We start from the raw sequence: 20,802 nt of genomic DNA, 5'->3' as shown, positions 1-20,802 counted from the left end.
TTATTCAATCTGTATATTGAGCAAGCAGTAAAGGAAACAAAAGAAAAATTCGGATTAGGTATTAAAATCCATGGAGAAGAAATAAAAACTTTGAGGTTCGCCGATGATATTGTAATTCTGTCAGAGACAGCAAAGGACCTGGAAGAGCAGTTGAACGGAATGGACAGTGTCTTGAAAGGAGGATATAAGATGAACATCAACAAAAGCAGAACGAGGATAAGGGAATGTAGTCGAATCACATCGGCTGATGCAGAGGGAACTAGATTAGGAAATGATACACTTAAAGTAGTAAAGGAGTTTTGCTATTTGGAGAGCAAAATAACTCAGGATGGTCGAAGTAGAGAGGATATAAAATGTAGACTGGCAATGGCAAGGAAAGTGTTTCTGAAGAGAGGAAATTTGTTAACATCGAGTATAGATTTAAGTGTCAGGAAGTCGTTTCTGAAAGTATTTGTATGGAGTGTAGCCATATATGGAAGGGAAACATAGACGATAAATAGTTTGGATAGGAAGAGAATAGAAGCTTTCAAAATGTGCTGCTACAGAAGAATACTGAAGATTAGATGGGTATATCACATAACTAATGAGGAGTTAGTAAATAGTATTGGGGAGAAGAGGAGTTTGTGGCACAACTTGACTAGAAGAAGGGATCGGCTGGTAGGACATGTTCTGAGGCATCAAGGGATTACCAATTTAGTATTTGAGGGCAGCGTGGAGGGTAAAAATTGTAGAGTGAGACCAAGAGATGAATACACTAAGCAGATTCAGAAGGATGTAGGTTCCAGAAGGTACTGGGAGATGAAGCAGCCTGCACAGGATAGAGTGCCGGCTGGAGTGGCCGTGCGGTTCTAGGCGCTATAGTCTGGATTCGAGCGACCGCTACTGTCGCGGGTTCGAATTCTGCCTCGGGCATGGATATGTGTGATGTCCTTAGGTTAGTTAGGTTTAATTAGTTCTAAGTTCTAGGCGACTGATGACCTCAGAAGTCGCATAGTGCTCAGAGCCATTTGAACCACAGGATAGAGTAGCGTCGAGAGCTACATCAAACCAGTGTCAGGACTGAAGACCACAACAACAACCACATTATTATTATTATTATTATTATAAACCAAACAACGTACTGCCAGTTGTTTTGTGAATGTGATTTACGTCATATCTGGTCAGTGGACGCTGCTGGTATATTCGCATAAGAGACGCTAAGAAGCTCCTTGGCTCAAATCGTTTCATGGCTAAGTGGTATGTAACCAGCGCTAATCATCTAGTCACGTCCGCAACGACGAGGCGAATGCTTACCGTCATCTGCTAAGGGCTCTCAGAATTTGAGTTCATCTTACTCATTAACATAATACGTACCAATAGCTGCGAAATGAGCGCGACTGCGGGATAGGAAAACACGGGGCATAGAAGCTAACAGCATTCTACTTAAAACCGAGTCTGGGCCTCCCGGTTGTGATTTATCTCGTTTTAAGTAACCTTAGACCATTCGTAAATCGAGTCTCATATGTTAATATATGTCTTTTTATTTTATACTTCTATATACTTGTATGTTCAAAGATCCTCATACGTTAGAACATAATTATGAGATGACAGGCACAAAAAAGAGAACCGCGAAGTTCATTTTTTTAAAGATAAAGCAATAGTATGCTAAAATATTGCACTATTTAGGTTATTTATGTTTTAGGACAGCTTGTCCTTAGCATTGGAGTTAGCTACATGCAGGGTCAGGGTATTGACTTCAACATTCCTGCCGCCTTTCCCCTCCCCCTTTGCATTCCCTCCCCCTCCTCACTCCTCATTAGCCACAGCAAATCAAAAAATTCAAGATGGTGGGACGTGGGTCTAATTCAATTGTGTCTGTGAGAAATTTAAAACTGTGTCCACCTCCCCCACACTCCTTCATTATACACACTTTCAAATTATCCAAGATGGAGAACTAGTTCAGTTATGCTCCATGCCCCACTCCTTCCTCTTTTGAACCAATCACACCGAAGTATTAAATATGAAGCGGCCAATCATAAATCTCTGTTGGTCCGTCACGGTCAGGGGACATCAGCTGGTAAGTACTTTTCAGTGTTAATAAACTTCACCAACAGCCGTTTATTTTAAGGTATTTTATTTTATTTTATTCTGAAAGCAGCCAGTTTAGGGAATTAATTTTGCCATCTTCAGACCCATACGCTTTTATCCAAATAATCGAACTCACCGTATAGCGCCATAAAACCAGTGGATACCGTGAATTCCAGTCGTTATACAAACGCTTCATACGAAGACGTGACAAGAAAACTAGCGAACTAACTCCGTTGTGCTTTATATTGCAACACACCCCTCCCACTCCATTTTCCAGCCAGTCAGAGTGTAGTATTACAATGATGCATAAAACTGATGCCAAGTTGCATTATTTCCGTGATATTTACGTATAACTGGGTAAAGACACAGAGCATGATACACTGGCTCACCAGTGACATTGGAAAACTTCATTGGAAACCACATATCATTCACTATGGAAGATTGAAATTAGTATACAACATACTATCTCCAAGCAATTAAAAAACCAACATTTGCATATCCAATGTAACTAACGAATTAGTAATACGTAATTCTTGAACATCATTTTTAACTTGAATACTGTTCCACAAACCCTGAAAAATGCGAAATAAAATCAACTACTGATTTATGCCCCAGTTGATTACTGTCACCAACAGGTGTCTGCACCGATGAAAACGTTAAAAGTTCGATCTATGTACATTCTTAGTGTATGACACAGCAGAGACTTGAATTAATTATTTTGTACATCTATGATGCTTGTCAACTTCCACAATATTCTTTCCAAGCCTGCAAAAATGCATTAACAATACAAAAAAGTGCAATTTTTACATCAAATTTGTGCCAAAGATATGGTAGCGAACTCTAAAGTAAGTACTCCAATGTTATTTTCATGCCTAAATGCATGTGACCGGTAAACGAGAAGGTAATCTTCTTTATGGAATATGAGAATGAATATAAAAATATTCTCCACAAATAGTTAAAAGCAACGTTTTCTTATGCAATTTTAAACGAGAACAACTATAAAACATACCGGGTGATCAAAAAGTCAGTACAAATTTGAAAACTGAATAAATCACGCAATAATGTAGATAGAGAGGTACAAATTGACACACATGCTTGGAATGACATGGGGTTTTATTAGAACCAAAAAATACAAAAGTTCAAAAAATGTCCTACAGATGGCGCTTCATCTGATCAGAATAGCAATAATTAGCATAACAAAGTAAGACAAAGCAAAGATGTTTTTCTTTACAGGAAATGCTCAATATGTCCACCATCATTACTCAACAATAGCTGTAGTTGAGGAATAATGTTGTGAACAGTACTGTAAAGCATGTCCGGAATTATGGTGAGGCATTGGCTCGGATGTTGTCTTTCAGCATCCCTAGAGATGTCGGTCGATTACGATACACATGCGACTTCAGGTAACCCCAAAGCCAATAATCGCACGGACTGAGGTCTGGGGACCTGGGAGGCCAAGCATGACGAAAGTGGCGGCTGAGCACACGACCATCAACAAACGACGCGCATCTGTCGGACATTTTGTGAACTTTGTTTTTTTTTTGTTCTAATAAACCCCATGTTATTCCAAGCATTGGTGTCAATTTTTACCTCTCTATCTACATTATTCCGTGGTTTATTAAATTTTCAAATTTATACTGACTTTTTGATCAACCGGTATTTTAAATGAATCAAATGTGGATTCTTGGTGAAACATAGTAAATTAACTGAACAAACACCGTTTTAGCCTTGTTTCACAATTATTATTAATGTTATTGCACAACACGAAACATAGGTTGTGCCATAACATTAATAATAAATTGTGAAACAAGGCTAGAAACCGTGTTTGTTTAGTTAATAAAACATATTCCCCAAAATAGTTCGAAACGAAGATTTGATTACGCAATTTACTTATGGAATTAGTAATATGTATTAGTCAAAGAAGAGTTTCACTTAAAATATTCTTCAGAAATGAGAAATAAAATCATTTACTGCTTTAAGCTCCTGTTTCTTGTCTTGGCCAACGGATGGCCCCATTTAAAATTCTATCTGGATTCCACACTTGGTTTAACACGTAACACATATTCATATTAACTATATTTCACATCTTTGTCGCTTGTCACATGTCACAGTATTCTAAAATGCCCACAAAAATACCTCAGCACTGCAAGAAAATATACACTCCTGGAAATGGAAATAAGAACACCGTGAATTCATTGTCCCAGGAAGGGGAAACTTTATTGACATATTTCTGGGGTCAGATACATCACATGATCACACTGACAGAACCACAGGCACATAGACACAGGCAACAGAGCATGCACAATGTCGGCACTAGTACAGTGTATATCCACCCTTCGCAGCAATGCAGGCTGCTATTCTCCCATGGAGACGATCGTAGAGATGCTGGATGTAGTCCTGTGGAACGGCTTGCCATGCCATTTCCACCTGGCGCCTCAGTTGGACCAGCGTTCGTGCTGGACGTGCAGACCGCGTGAGACGACGCTTCATCCAGTCCCACACATGCTCAATGGGGGACAGATCCGGAGATCTTGCTGGCCAGGGTAGTTGACTCACACCTTCTAGAGCACGTTGGGTGGCACGGGATACATGCGGACGTGCATTGTCCTGTTGGACAGCAAGTTCCCTTGCCGGTCTAGGAATGGTAGAACGATGGGTTCGATTACGGTTTGGATGTACCGTGCACTATTCAGTGTCCCCTCGACGATCACCAGTGGTGTACGGCCAGTGTAGGAGATCGCTCCCCACACCATGATGCCGGGTGTTGGCCCTGTGTGCCTCGGTCGTATGCAGTTCTGATTGTGGCGCTCACCTGCACGGCGCCAAACACGCATACGACCATCATTGGCACCAAGGCAGAAGCGACTCTCATCGCTGAAGACGACACATCTCCATTCGTCCCTCCATTCACGCCTGTCACGACACCACTGGAGGCGGGCTGCACGATGTTGGGGCGTGAGCGGAAGACGGCCTAACGGTGTGCGGGACCGTAGCCCAGCTTCATGGAGACGGTTGCGAATGGTCCTCGCCGATACCCCAGGAGCAACAGTGTCCCTAATTTGCTGGGAAGTGGCGGTGCGGTCCCCTACGGCACTGCGTAGGATCCTACGGTCTTGGCGTGCATCCGTGCGTCGCTGCAGTCCGGTCCCAGGTCGACGGACACGTGCACCTTCCGCCGACCACTGGCGACAACATCGATGTACTGTGGAGACCTCACGCCCCACGTGTTGAGCAATTCGGCGGTACGTCCACCCGGCCTCCCGCATGCCCACTATACGCCCTCGCTCAAAGTCCGTCAACTGCACATACGGTTCACGTCCACGCTGTCGCGGCATGCTACCATGTTAAAGACTGCGATGGAGCTCCGTATGCTAGGGCAAACTGGCTGACACTGACGGCGGCGGTGCACAAATGCTGCGCAGCTAGCGCCATTCGACGGCCAACACCACGGTTCCTGGTGTGTCCGCTGTGCCGTGCGTGTGATCATTGCTTGTACAGCCCTCTCGCAGTGTCCGGAGCAAGTATGGTGGGTCTGACACACCGGTGTCAATGTGTTCTTTTTTCCATTTCCAGGAGTGTAGTTTTTATGTTAGAACACTATCTAAATATGTAAACTGTATCAATCTGTCGATGTGTACTGCCATCGTCTCACTTTTTCATCACCAATTTAGGGCAAAGGCACAGATTATGAATCACTATAAAAATACAATCATTGTCAGTTATTAAGAGTGACTGAACAAACAGCTGCAGTCGGAACTACAGCTCTCTAAAACCTGCAATCCTCTACACGAACATTTAATAAAAGTACCACCACACGAAGCGATTTTAGGACGGAAGAAGGTGTTTCATTACTATATATCAATTAAAATGCAGAACGATATGCTTTATTTATACATACTCATGATAAGACCAATGTCTGTGACATATATGTAAAATCTCCAAAGACGATGACAGTCTCCATATTTCGAAACTAAATTAAAAAAATATATATATATATTTCTCGTTCATTGTATTAGTGCATGTAGCACTACACAAACTTTGGAAGCACAATTAAGCTTCAAATTAAATACTCCATCATCTAAATTTTCTGTTTTAATTATTATAATACACATAGCTTTGCATATTGCCATTACTGATACAATCCCTTAGGTTAAGCAGCACTCGTTTACGACAGAAGCTCGGTAGGCATACCACACTTGTAAGCTCTACGGATCTTTACATTAAATAGTTCCAGTTGTAAATAGTCTGTAGAGCTTATTAAAATACACGCAGCATGCGTGGTTTTTTAGTGTGCAAGACTGCTACGAACGTTCGAGCAAAATAATATTGCATTTCATGTAAGATTTCGAACACTTTTCAAGCATAATGGCCCTTCAAGTTAAATATTTTGGCATATAGCTTGTATGTAGTCCCTATTAAAAACTGCAGATTACTTATTGTCACTACTTAAACATTTTAGAGGTTAGTAGACGATGGTAGTTCGATGTGAGCACCACCCATTAAATTCGTCTACATACATAACAGTTGGTCACATACGAGACTATAGCAGATCTAACTTACAGCTTAAACTGCATCAGTATTACTCTCACAGCTAAAACTCGCTAAAAGTTCGACATCCTCTGCAAGCCAATTAAATATTTCTGCATTTAAATTGTCTGTGTAATTTATATGTCAACCCTACATTGCTTTGGAATTCCTAAACATGTATGGCGGTTGGATATACATCCCAAACTCCGCCCCTCCTCTCTCTATCTGTCTCCTCCTCCTCCTCTTCCCCCCCCTCTCTCTCTCTCTCTGTCCACCTTCTTCTCCCTCCCTTCTCTCTGTACATCACTACCTCTCTTTGTCTATCTGCTACTCCCCCTAACTACACTCATTTCCCACCTCTCTTTCCTCTTATCCCTCTCCCTGACCTTGAGCCTTCTTTATTGTTATTGAAAATAATAGCTTCATTGATAAATGAAGTGCTTAAAATAAAGGACAAGCTGGTTGACATCATTGACATACAGGGTATGAGATAGACGTCAACATCTGCGGGATCAGTAAGGATAGTACCTACAATAACACTATCTCGCATAATTTTAATTTGAAAATGAGTAGGATCACAAAGTTGCGAATGACTTACATTCTGTAGTAGTAGTAGTAGTGGTGGTAGTGGTAGTACTAGAAGTAGTCTGCCTACTCTTATGTCAATAAGCTACAAAAACACCCGTTTTCTGTTAAACCAATGGTAAGGAAGACAATAAAACAGCCTAGTGTTGTGGGCACAATTCTTGTTTGAAATCGTTTGCAAGGATTACATATCGCTTGTGTCCATCCAAATGACCATTGCAGTGTCATGTAGAAATCTGAAGTAAATGTCAGGAACTTTTCGTGATTTATGGTCACAATGTTTTTCTTTTACACATTGCTGTCCAAAAATTAAAGCAACAAACTGTTATTTCCGAGTCTTGTGTCTCATTCGTGATACAGTCGTTCAAACTGTCAACAGATGTCGGTACGATCATGTTGTGCGCGGAAAACAGCATTCCGGTCAACAGACAACTACGCCAACGACGACATTAGGTCATCTATCAAACGGAGTAGTGTTTGCCGGCTAGTCACACATCCACAATCGCTGTGTACAGTCATGGGCGATGCAGTATGGTTCAGAAGTGGTTCAAATGGCTCTGAGCACTATGGGACTTAACATCTGTAGTCATCAGTCGCCTAGAACTTAGAACTACTTAAACCTAACTAACCGCCGGCCGCGGTGGTCTCGCGGTTAAGGCGCTCAGTCCGGAACCGCGGGACTGCTACGGTCGCAGGTTCGAATCCTGCCTCGGGCATGGATGTGTGTGATGTCCTTAGGTTAGTTAGGTTTAAGTAGTTCTAAGTTCTAGGGGACTGATGACCACAGTAGTTAAGTCCCATAGTGCTCAGAGCCATTTTTGAACCTAACTAACCTAAGGACATCACACGCATCCATGCCCGAGGCAGGATTCGAACCTGCGACCGTAGCGGTCACGCGGTTCCAGACTGAAGCACCTAGAACCGCATGGCCACACCGGCCGGCGATGCAGTATGGCACAGAGAAGACGCCTACCAGATTTTTGCGGTGGAGGATCGTAGGGAGTGTGAAACCAGGGCAGTCACAACCTAATGTGGCCCCCTGGCTTCATGTTCATCATTTTGTGGTGATTTCTCGGATGTGGCGACAGTTAATAGAGACAGATATTGTATCCCGAAGACCAGGGCAGGGCCAGTCACGTGTGACATAAGAAAGATGGCTGTAAAGGCAAGACGGTACCACCTTAGTGTTGCACGCGGCAAACGGTGTGCAGAAGGCTTCGGCAGAGTGGCCTTTATTGTCGGAGATCTGCTGCATGTGTGCCTCCGACGCGTCTTCACAGAAGGGAACGTCTGCATTGGAGTTGTCAACATGCCACCTGGACGGTTGGACAGTGGGCCACTGTTGTTTTCACACATGAGTCACGATTTTGGCCGCAATGTGATTCTCGACGAACTCGCATCTGGAGGGAACTTGGAACACGATTTCTGGATCTAAGCATCCATCAATTGCTCTCCAACACTTTCGAGCATCTCTGCAGGAAGAATGGGCATTACTGCCTCAACATGAGATTGATGACATAATTCACAGCATGGCCCATCGTTGTCAGACCTGTATTGCTGCCATAGGTGATCACACCCCATACTGAACACATTAACCAGTTGTCGGAATATGTGTGCAAATCCTATAAGTTGGAGAAAGCTAGGAACATTTATGTCTACGGTCATGCATGTTGCAGTTCGTTTACGTTATGTATTTTCTGCATTGTTTTTACTTTACTATCGCGTGTCCACACAGTCCTGTTGCAAAATAATTGAAACTTGAAAAAATTCTGTTAAATGCTTTAATTTTGGACACTACTGAATGTCACATATATACTTATATATACTAAATAGTTTGTAGCCTATGTCTGTCTGAATGTTCATGAACTCTTTAGTGCCTGAATAAATTTCTAGATCAAAGATAAAAATAAAAAATCGTTGTGCCTTAGAGGTACCCAAAGCACGCAAGAGAATGCAGTGCTTGTCGGAAGCGTTGGTAGCTTAATGAAGAATCAGCATCTACCGGCATTGGAATTTAAAAACAGTTATCATTCTGGTTATGAGCACAGCACTGGTGTGATGTAAATTCGCGATCCTCGGCATTAAGTGGTTAGAATATCGTGTACAAATTTGAAGTAAATCGGTCATGAACTTTCCCCATTAATTTAATCAACGCCCACTCATAGCCAATGTTCGTAATTCCTTTGTGTCTTAACTCATAGTGGATGTTGGCTTTAAAATGGTGTCTGCTCTTTCTGGACATTTCCCGTGAAAGCAGACACCACATATAAAAATTTTATTTCATTATTTCCCGTAATTATTGACCAAACTTAAGAATTTAAAATGGTATCACACTGTAATCTACTGGTTAAGACGTACAGTGTTATGTCAAACGCAAACAACCAGACTTTATTCACTCAGTAGCACATACTGACGTTCAACGAGCTTCACACATACTTTCAAACCTTTACGAAACTCCTCCTCTGACTCAGACGCCCGCCCCCCCTTCCCCTCCAACAAAGTGATGGAAAAAAAAGTTTGTCACTAACTACATTTCCACCATTGATGCAGTGAAGCTTCAGCATCAGGTATGACGTTTTAATTCATTGCTTCTTTAGCACCGACTCGATTCACAACAAAGCTCGCAGACAGTAGCCACAGCTGCCAATGAATGTACTTCCATATTATTGTACGACACACAGCGCAGGAAATATAACGTCATAAACATTTACGTAAGAAGTGTAAAAAACTTTTGTTTAAAGTGGCGCGCAGTTAAACTTCAATATCACGCACGACGTTTTAATTAATTACTTATTTACCACAATCACTATTCGCAACACACTTTGCAGACAGTATGTAAATGTATCACTGAATGTACTTGCAGAATTAACTGGTGAGCCATAACATTGTAACAACCTGCTTAATAGCTTGATTTTCCGCCTTTGGAACGAAATACATCACTGATTCTGCGTTTTAGGGATCTGACATTTTGTTGGTAGGTTCGTGGAGGTAAGTGGCACTAGATGTCTTCGCATGGATCATGTAATTCGAACAAATAACGAGCCGTTGATTTGCGTATGCGATGACGGCGCCCGATAGTGACCCAGATGGGTTTCGTAGATTTAAGTCAAGCGAATTTGATCCCCGAGACATCAACGTGCGTTCACTATATTGCTCCTCTAACCACTGTAGTATGATCTGGCTCCAAGACACTTAGAAATATACTGCTGAAACATGACATTGCCCGCGGGGAAGATCTCAAGAACAAAGGGATACAGATGATTCGCAGCTGTCAGCCTGTTCTCGATTACTACTACAGGTCCCGTGTCAGGGCAGTAGAATGTCTCCCATAGCATAATACTTGTCCCACCAGCCTGCGTCAGTGGCGCGCTGAGCGTTCCGAGGCGCCGTTCACCTCGATGACGGCATTTCTGGAGACGACCATCGACCTAGCGCAGCAAAAATGTGGTTCACCCGAAGAGCCGACACGTTTCCACTGATCGACGGTCGAAACCCCCATGGTCCCGTGCCCACTGCAGTCATGACTGACGATGATGGGTCAACGTGTGAACACGTAGGCATGGTCTGCTGCGGAGCTCCGTGTTCAACAATGTACGATGAACGATGTGCTTCGAAACACATGTATGTGCACCAGCATTGTTCTCTTTCAACAGAGATGATACAGATCATCATCTATCCTACTCTACAGAGCAGACAAACTTCCGACTGCTACGTTGTGTGAAGAGTCGTGGACGCCTAACCATTTAGCGTCTAGTGGTAGTTTCACTGTCCTACCACCTTTTTCCATAGATCCTCATGACATTAGCTCGTGAACATTCGACCAGCTTCGCCGTTTCGAGATACTCGTTTACAGGCTCTGCGTAATAATATTATGCCTATTGTCAGAGTCCCTTACCTCAATGGACTTCCCATTCGCAGCCCATATCTTCGCTAGAGTGACCCCCCCCCCCCCCCCCCCGTCCATGTCTGCTCCACTTACATACCGGGTGATCAAAAAGTCAGCATAAATTTGAAAACATAATAAACCACGGAATAATGTAGATAGAGAGGATAATGTAGATAGAGAGGTAAAAATTGACATATATGCTTGGAATAACATGGGGTTTTATTAGAACCGAAAATAAAACAAAGTTCACAAAATGTCCGACAGATGGCGCTGGACAGCAAGACGTCAGTGACTGCGCATGACAATCGTGTATAAAAGGAGCTGTAATGAGAGAGAGAATCAGATGCGCCAGCAGTCGCAGCATCTTGACGTTACCTGATAAGGCGCTTTTAGTGAATCTGTATTATCAGAATGGGGAATGTGCTAGTTCAGCGTTACGATCCTATCGCCATAGGAAGGGGATTCGAACGGGTAAAGGTCCGTTGACATATGCAGCTGTGGCGAGAATGATTTCGAAGTTCGGAGCCACGGGTTGTTTAGACGATAGACCCCGTAGCGGCCGACCGAGCACAAGGTGTAATGCTGCTGAGACAGTTCAGGAAGAAATGGAGACTGTAGTGGGTACGTCTATGCACGGGGAAGTCAGCGCTCGTGCAGTCGCACGTCGCACCGACGTTCCATACGCATCATGAACTGTTACCTGGCGATTTAGTGAAATGGAGGGCATTTGCAGTGTGGGCGTTTCTAAAGATGGCGGAAGACGACGATTGGTTGAGTAACGTGTTGTGGATCGACGAAGCTCATTTCACGCCCACAACTGCAGAATTTGGGCTACCGAAAATCCTAGAACTGTCGTGGAAACTCCATTGCACGACGAGAAAGTCACGGTATGGGTTGGATTTACCACATCTACCGTTATCGGGCCTTTTTTCTTCGAGGAAATGCGTGATTCTGGTTTTGTAACTGCTACCGTGACGGGTGACAGGTACGCCGATATGTTACAGAATCGCATCATCTCCAGCCTGGCTGATAAACATCTGCTGGAACGTAAGATGTTTGTGCAGGATGGCGCTCCACCCCATACGCGTGAAAGATCTCTTGCGAGCGTCGTTTCGTGATGATCGTGTGCTCAGCCGCCACATTCGTCATGCTTGGCCTCCCAGGTCCCCAGACCTCAGTCCTTGCGATTATTGGCTTTGGGGTTACCTGAAGTCGCAAGAGTATCGTGATCGACCGACATCTCTAGGGATGCTGAAAGACAACATCCGACGCCAATGCCTCACCATAACTCCGGACATGCTTTACAGTGCTATTCACAACATTATTGCTCGACTACAGCTATTGTTGAGGAATGATGGTGGACATATTGAGCATTTCCTGTAAAGAAAAACATCTTTGCTTTGTCTTACTTTGTTATGCTAATTATTGCTATTCTGATCAGATGAAGCGCCATCTGTAGGACATTTTTTGAACTCTTGTATTTTTTTGGTCCTAATAAAACACCATGTCATTCCAAGCACGTGTGTCAATTTTTACCTCTCTATCTAAATTATTCAGTGATTTATTCAGTTTTCAAATTTATACTGACTTTTTGATCACCCGGTACTTCTGTTACCGCGTCACGTGCTCATAATCCCACCAGGCGGCTTCCAACGTCGTGGTGCGCAGTGGTCATAATAGTTTTCGTTGACCGGTCTATATCATTTGAAGACACATAGTTCAGGAGATATAGCGTCATAAAGATTGAGAAAGGCGAATAATTATCTTTTGCTTAAAATGGGGCGCAAATTACCCAGACAACATTCGTCCGGGAAGACGTAACGACTTCCAACAAACTTTAAATATAATGTCAAATCTTTCCTCAACTTTTTCTCGTTGACATGACTAAAGTCATTAACACATTAACTCACTTATAAGTCAATCAGACGTTAGAAGCTGTTTTATGCATTGGGGCTCAATTCTTTAAAAAATCGGGCGTTCACTATTTCATGTCTGGATCTAGTCGTCTTGGATTCTCACTATTAGTAAAGATCCAGCAATCAAATAATTACATCCAGATACAAGAGAAAATATAAATTATCCTTCACCTCTTGACTGTTATGTACAAAATTTATATACGTTATAGCAGAATACTCTCCAAAGTTCTATCCTACTGCCTGTGTCAGAATGATGTTAAAAAGCTAATATTTATATAACACAACACATTAACAAGTGTCGTTGTACTGTAACTGTAGATCCTACTGGTTAACCAAAAACCACTCAGCTCTGGCTGAGTACTTACGACACGGGCCTCTCAACTTGGCGGTGAGCGAATGGATCGTATTCTTCATCTCTCTTCTCCTTTTCCAATTTCTCCGTCACTGCAAGCCTGAAACACAAGGTAACAATTACATCAGCTTAGCGACGTCAATGCCCCACAGAAGAAAACACGCGTTCCGAGATCATAATTGGTCCTTACACGCAGCATTGTTCCCTACACTCTCCGCGAATCATGGATTTCTCATATTACAACGTAATGCTTGACACATCAATAATTGTATGACCCTCTTCTGTAATCAGTCGTATGACAGACTCAATGTTTCCCACTACCGTTTCCTCTACCAATTAACTCTTCCCCTCGGAGCTGCATTTACACCCTACATCATCAGTTGTTTGTAGGAGATATCAGAAAGGGTTCAAATGGCTCTAAGCACTATGGGACTTAACATATGAGGTCATCAGTCCCCTAGACTTATAACTACTTAAATCTAACTAACCTAAGGACATCACACACATCCGTGCCCGAGACAGGATTCGAACCTGCGACCGTAGCAGCAGCGCGGTTCCGGACTGAAACGCCTAGAACCGCTCGGAGGAGATACCCCATCAAAGTTATCCCCTGCTGTTGTTTCCTTCATGGGTTCCTCTACTACCATCATAAAAAAGGTCCTTTTTGTTACTGCTTTCCAAACACTTCTTTCCTCGCAGAGTCTGAGAAGAATGCCTTAATTCATTTTATTTGTAATCTTAAGTTTCATCCTCATTCTATAAAACCGTATCTCAAACTCCTTGATTATTTTCTTTTCGTGTTTTTCGACGTTGTATAAAATATCATGCTCCAGATGCACTTTCTCAGAAATACTGTTTCATTAACTGAGTGTTTACTTTAATCCTCTAATGTATTTACTGAAACATATCAATGGTTCAGGATTTTAGGTGATTTTGAATATCTCCGAAACTATTTCAGAACAGAAACTCGTACAGCGGTTAAGTATTGTTATTTCTAAAGGTTATATAAAATTTTGTAGCGATTAGTATTAGGCAAATGACTGCAAATACAGAGGCTGCTGTGTGATTTAAAGGAACCGGCAAAGCATACACGCTCGTGACTGGACATACAATGTGCGAGTACAAAGACGGCAATTTTACAACGTGGGAACACATCTATAACTCCGTGAGACACTAAGACGAATCTTACAGCTTCCCAATCGTCAATATATAGCACTATGCTACACAAAGAATTGTCGACGGTAGACGTGTGATCTACTTTATCGTGAACAGTTAATGTCGTGAGTGGAAGAATGCAGTTCCTCCAAACGTGTGTATCGCATTTTCACGGACGTTTAAATTCAGTTTTTCTATGTGAGTAACGTGCTTAATGCTACAAGTTACCAAGTTTAGCATTTTGATGTGGATAAAAATAAAGCGGATAGGAGAGAAACAATATCCCAATTGCATTTCTTACAAAAAAGAACTTTCTGTGTGCTAGTACATTCTAAATTAGTTCAGACTCACGTGAGGCGATAGGGGACAGTGGATAGTGGATAGTAACTTGTAGCAGCAAGTGGGATACCGGACGAAGTTCATATAGACGTCTTATATAAAGAATAGTTGTTGAAATTTCAGAGAGTGTCACGTGAAGACCATGTATTCCCGGAACTTTCCTCATATACTCCTGGTTAGCGTATTCTGAACGCATGCAAGGAGCATTTTGTACATGATGCGTTCTTTTCAAGTCGGACACTGTCGGAAAAGGTGTACATCAACATTTGAGTCCTTTAGTGACACAGCCATACACTAACTGGAAGAAAGCTCTAGAAGCAAAGACAACGTAACTGCCTAAGTGTGTCGAAACCGCTGATACTTATTTGAAGATAGCTTAAGGAAAGGAAAAATTTGTTGTGCATCGGTTGAACAGTGGAGAGGCACATCAAGATTCCAACTACAAGAAAGTGTTTCTGACGACTGTGAAAACTGTGATGCTGTTTGGTCGGAAGAACTGGCTCTTCGCTGCAAACATGTCTATAGAAACTTCACTTCACGGAGAGTTGAATAATGGCAAATGTCGGTCTCTCCTCAGACTACAATCTTTACCTGGTGATTTAGTTTTGCAAAGGCGTCTTCAGAATAGTCCTGAAAAGGTGTAGTTCATCAGCGCTGGTACTAAAAACCAGATAATGCATGGTGATCTAAGGGACCAAACTGTCCGCAGAGTGAACAGTTGTTCGCCGTCCTTGCTGACGAAATTTCGGACACTGCAAGAACCGAGCAAGAATTTTTGTGTGCTTATTATGGAGATTTAGGATTAATATGATTCGTGAAAACTGCTACAGACTTAATAGCATTTTATATATTACCTAATTTGAGAGTAGATGGTTTTAACTGTGAATATGTGGTTGATCAGTGGTACAACGGAGCTCTAGCAATGAGCGGTTATTTAGGCAGTGCACAGGCTTACATTAGGAAAGAATAGCCAGTGATTGTTTATACACTCCTGGAAATTGAAATAAGAACACCGTGAATTCATTGTCTCAGGAAGGGGAAACTTTATTGACACATTCCTGGGGTCAGATACATCACATGATCACACTGACAGAACCACAGGCACATAGACACAGGCAACAGAGCATGCACAATGTCGGCACTAGTACAGTGTATATCCACCTTTCGCAGCAATGCAGGCTGCTATTCTCCCATGGAGACGATCGTAGAGATGCTGGATGTAGTCCTGTGGAACGGCTTGCCATGCCATTTCCACCTGGCGCCTCAGTTGGACCAGCGTTCGTGCTGGACGTGCAGACCGCGTGAGACGACGCTTCATCCAGTCCCAAATATGCTCAATGGGGGACAGATCCGGAGATCTTGCTGGCCAGGGTAGTTGACTTCTAGAGCACGTTGGGTGGCACGGGATACATGCGGACGTGCATTGTCCTGTTGGAACAGCAAGTTCCCTTGCCGGTCTTGGAATAGTAGAACGATGGGTTCGATGACGGTTTGGATGTACCGTGCACTATTCAGTGTCCCCTCGACGATCACCAGTGGTGTACGGCCAGTGTAGGAGATCGCTCCCCACACCATGATGCCGGGTGTTGGCCCTGTGTGCCTCGGTCGTATGCAGTCCTGATTGTGGCGCTCACCTGCACGGCGCCAAACACGCATACGACCATCATTGGCACCAAGGCAGAAGCGACTCTCATCGCTGAAGACGACACGTCTCCATTCGTCCCTCCATTCACGCCTGTCGCGACACCACTGGAGGCGGGCTGCACGATGTTGGGGCGTGAGCGGAAGACGGCCTAACGGTGTGCGGGACCGTAGCCCAGCTTCATGGAGACGGTTGCGAATGGTCCTCGCCGATACCCCAGGAGCAACAGTGTCCCTAATTTGCTGGGAAGTGGCGGTGCGGTCCCCTACGGCACTGCGTATGATCCTACGGTCTTGGCGTGCATCCGTGCGTCGCTGCGGTCCGGTCCCAGGTCGACGGGCACGTGCACCTTCCGCCGACCACTGGCGACAACATCGATGTACTGTGGAGACCTCACGACCCACGTGTTGAGCAATTCGGCGGTACGTCCACCCGGCCTCCCGCATGCCCACTATACGCCCTCGCTCAAAGTCCGTCAACTGCACATACGGTTCACGTCCACGCTGTCGCGGCATGCTACCAGTGTTAAAGACTGCGATGGAGCTCCGTATGCCACGGTAAAGTGGCTGACACTGACGGCGGCGGTGCACAAATGCTGCGCAGCTAGCGCCATTACACGGCCAACACCGCGGTTCCTGGTGTGTCCGCTGTGCCGTGCGTGTGATCATTGCTTGTACAGCCCTCTCGCAGTGTCCGGAGCAAGTATGGTGGGTCTGACACACCGGTGTCAATGTGTTCTTTTTTCCATTTCCAGGAGTGTATATGTTATAGTGGAACTGAAAGTATCAGGCAAGGTGTACTATCACTGTTGATGGTGCACCCTCACTGACCCCTCTAGCGAAAGTGGATTATTGATTGTAGTTTAGCCAAACTGTATACAATAACTAGGGACTGTGCACTATGGACAGTGAAGGTATATTCGAGCTGCCAAGAGGTAAGGAATGTGAACCGTGTTTCGAACAACAAAACATATTTCGAAAGTTGTATTTTACGAGTTGCTGTTTGAAAATATAGTCATTCTATATAAAATTCATGTATTGTAACAAGAACGTGCATGATGGCATTTGGAGTTGCACAATACATTTTTCTTTTAGAAAAAGCATCCTACAGTCTGACATTTGTGCTGAACAATCCCTGGCCGATTCCTGTCGGTGGAGACAAGCAAGTGCCCTCATAGGAACAGTTTGCTCTGCTGGAACTCCTTCCTCTGAGATTATTCTGAGAGGGCGAGTACTGAATTGGTACCTGAAACAAAATGTTGTCGCAGTCGAAGTCCCATATCGTATCATCTCTTCCCAAATATTTGAAAACAATTAATTTATTACCTTGCGTAAAGCCGACTCAGTCCACCATCTCTTGTCCTGATTTGGTAGAAACCATCAGCCGTTGTCTCGAGAACGGCACCCAAGATCTCTTCCTCGATCGAAGTCGGGAACTGCGACGCTCAGTGAACATACCCTTTACACAGGTGGAAAACGAGATTGTCGTTTTCAATACCAGGCGTTGACTCGTCTAAATCACGCAGCAAGTATTCATTATTGTCTGTCGTCAAAGTATGTTCCTGTTGGTATGTTACCTTCTTCCACTGGAGATTTACAATGATCATTATCCTGCAACGTTTCAGTCCCTTTCTCACTGCTAACGCTCACTTGCTTAATTGTACATTGAAGAGATAAAGAAACTGGTAGACCTGCCTAATATCGTATAGGGCCCCCGCGAACTCGCAGAAGTGTCGCAACACGACGTGACATGTACTCGACTAATGTCTGAAGTAGTTCAGGAGGGAAATGACACCATGAATCCTGCAGGGCTTCCCATAAAGCCGAGGGTGGAGATCGCTTCTAAACAGCACGTTACAAAACATCCCAGATAACCTCAATAATATTGATGTCTGGGCAGTTTGGTAACCAGCGGAAATCTTTAAACGCAGAAGAGTGTTCCTGGAGCCACTCTGTGGGATGTTGCATTGTCCTGCTGAAATTGCCCAAGTCCGTCGGAATGCGCAATGCACACGAATGGACGCAGGTGATCATACAGGATTCGTACGTACGTGTCACCTGTCAGAGTTGTGTCTAGACGTATCAGGAGTCCCATATCACGCCCCACACCATTACAGAGCCTCCACCAGCTTGAACATTCCGCTGCTGACATGCAGGGTCCATGGCTTCATGAGATTGTCTCCATACTCGTACACGTCCATCAGCTAGATACAATTTGAAACGAGACTCGACTGACCAGGGAACATGTTTCTAGTCATCAACAGTCCAGTGTCGGTGATGATGGACCGAGGCGAGGCGTAAAGCCTTGAATAGTGCAGTTATCAAGGGTACACGAGTGGGCCTTCGGCTCCGAAAGCCCATATCGATGATGTTTCATTTAATGGTTCGCACGCTGACACTTGTTGATGGCCCAGCATTGAAATCTGCAGCAATTTGCGGAAGGGTTGCACTTCTGTCACGTTGAACGATTCGCTTCGGTCGTCGCTGGTCCCGTTCTTACACGATTTTTTCCCGGCCGCAGCGATGTCGGAGATTTGATGTTTTACCGGATTCCTGATGTTCACGGTACACTCGTGAAATAGTCGTACGGGAAAATCCCCACTTCATTGCTACCTCGGAGATGCTGTGTCCCATCGCCCGTGCGCCTACTACAACACTACGTTCAAACTGCCTTAAATATTGATAAAATGCCATTGTAGGAACAGTAACCGATATAAGAATTGCGCCAGACACTCGTTTTCGGCGTTGCCGACCGCAGCGCCGTATTCTGCCTGTTTATATATCTCTGTATTTGAATAAGGAAGCCTCTACCAGTTTCTCTGGCACTTCGGTGTATTTTCGAGGTCGTCCTCAGAGTGAAACGTTCGCCAATGTTTCAGGAGGTATTCTTGATGAAGAAAAACCTTGTTTAGAAGGGCACGCTGAAATCGCTTCGTATTGGAATTTATTAATCCCACAATGTACAGCGCTGTTCTTCATTAAGTGCCAAACCTAGGTGCACGGCTCCATTCTGCGGCGTTGTGTTCCTTCACCATTGTACTCAGCGTATTTTGTACGTCTTGATTTACTTGCTCTACGCCGCCTTGACTCTGGCTGTGTCTAGGTTTACCGCGCGCAAACTTAAAATTGGGCCGTAGTTCAGCTAAGTTGCTCATTCGTTTGCTAATGAATTTTCGACCATTTTCTGATTCAACCATTTCCCTAAATCACTTCAGGTAAATACCAGGATTGTTCCTTTGAAAGGGTATGGCCGACTTCCTTCCCCATCTTTCCCTAATCCGAAAAGACCGATGACCTCGCTGTTTGGTCTCCTCCCCCAACCTACCAACCAACCAAAATCTCATTAAATCGTTTCAGAGGAATAATTCCGAGAAAATGCTTTATGGAAGATTTAAGTACAAGGGCAGAGAACGCTTTGTTAGCATCATACACATGCATTTAAAAAATTTTATCCAATATTAGAACTCCATTTCAAATTTTAGTCTTCCTACCAGTTCCAGCATCAAAGCCTGAAAAAACGTTTAAAAAGCTTCCTAAGAAACAGTGCAAACCAAAAATGACTGAGTGGTCTCGCTTCCCTCTCTGTGCATCGCAACGTTCCAGTTGACACAGAGGAGGCAGTGAATCACTTTTCTATTTCGTGACATCAGATAAACGCTTGCTATAGATAACTTCTAGCAGGTATCCTACGTCTGATTGTTCGTTTCATATCGACAAATGGTATTTCTGCAACGAAATACTGAAAATTCAGTTCTTATGCAATTTAAACAGAAACTCCGCCAACCTCCCCCACCACCTGCAAAATCCTATGCTCACCCATGTCTCTGTCTCCACTGACAAAGAAAGAAACATGGGTATCACGCTAATTCTAGAAACTCAGTGCAGAAGTAAGAAAATTCGGTTCTCATGCACAAATACATACAGGTATAGAAAGCACCACATGTGAAAGCGCATGTATGGTATACTAAGCAGATTTAATTTAGGAATTACATCAGATAACAGTTGAATATTTTCGAAATAGTAACTGTTACGAACTTTTAACTACATTTTTAGCAGTTTTAATGTCTTCAATATAAAACTCTGTCCACCTCTGGATCAGGTACATTATGTCATAATTTGTAAGTAGGCTGTTTAGGTTTTTATGTTGGTAACGCCACATAGCGCTCTGTATGAAAATCACTGGCTGTGCTGTGTGAAGTCTGTGGCTGGTTTGCATTGTTGGAATTTGCTATTATAGTGTTGGGCAGTTGGCTGTTAACAGCACGTAGCGTTGCGCAGTTGGAGGTGAGCCGCCAGCAGTGGTGGATGTATGGAGAGAGATGGCGGAGTTTTGA

The 20,802-nt window shown here is 43.7% G+C and overlaps 1 protein-coding gene across 1 annotated transcript in view; it reads right to left on the bottom strand.

The window, feature by feature from the left end:
- The window catches only part of LOC126175093 (proton-coupled amino acid transporter-like protein CG1139), a 153,966-nt gene that overhangs the window by 83,211 nt on the left and 49,953 nt on the right, over window positions 1-20,802 (bottom strand). The window contains exon 3 of the mRNA XM_049921634.1: window positions 13,347-13,433. Within this exon, the coding sequence (XP_049777591.1) occupies window positions 13,347-13,433 (87 nt within the window). The remainder of the gene's footprint in view (window positions 1-13,346; window positions 13,434-20,802) is intronic.

The sequence above is a fragment of the Schistocerca cancellata genome, chromosome 3, assembly GCF_023864275.1.
Source record: "Schistocerca cancellata isolate TAMUIC-IGC-003103 chromosome 3, iqSchCanc2.1, whole genome shotgun sequence".
Lineage (NCBI taxonomy): Eukaryota > Metazoa > Arthropoda > Insecta > Orthoptera > Acrididae > Schistocerca > Schistocerca cancellata.
This window is presented reverse-complemented; position numbering and strand designations above follow the sequence as displayed.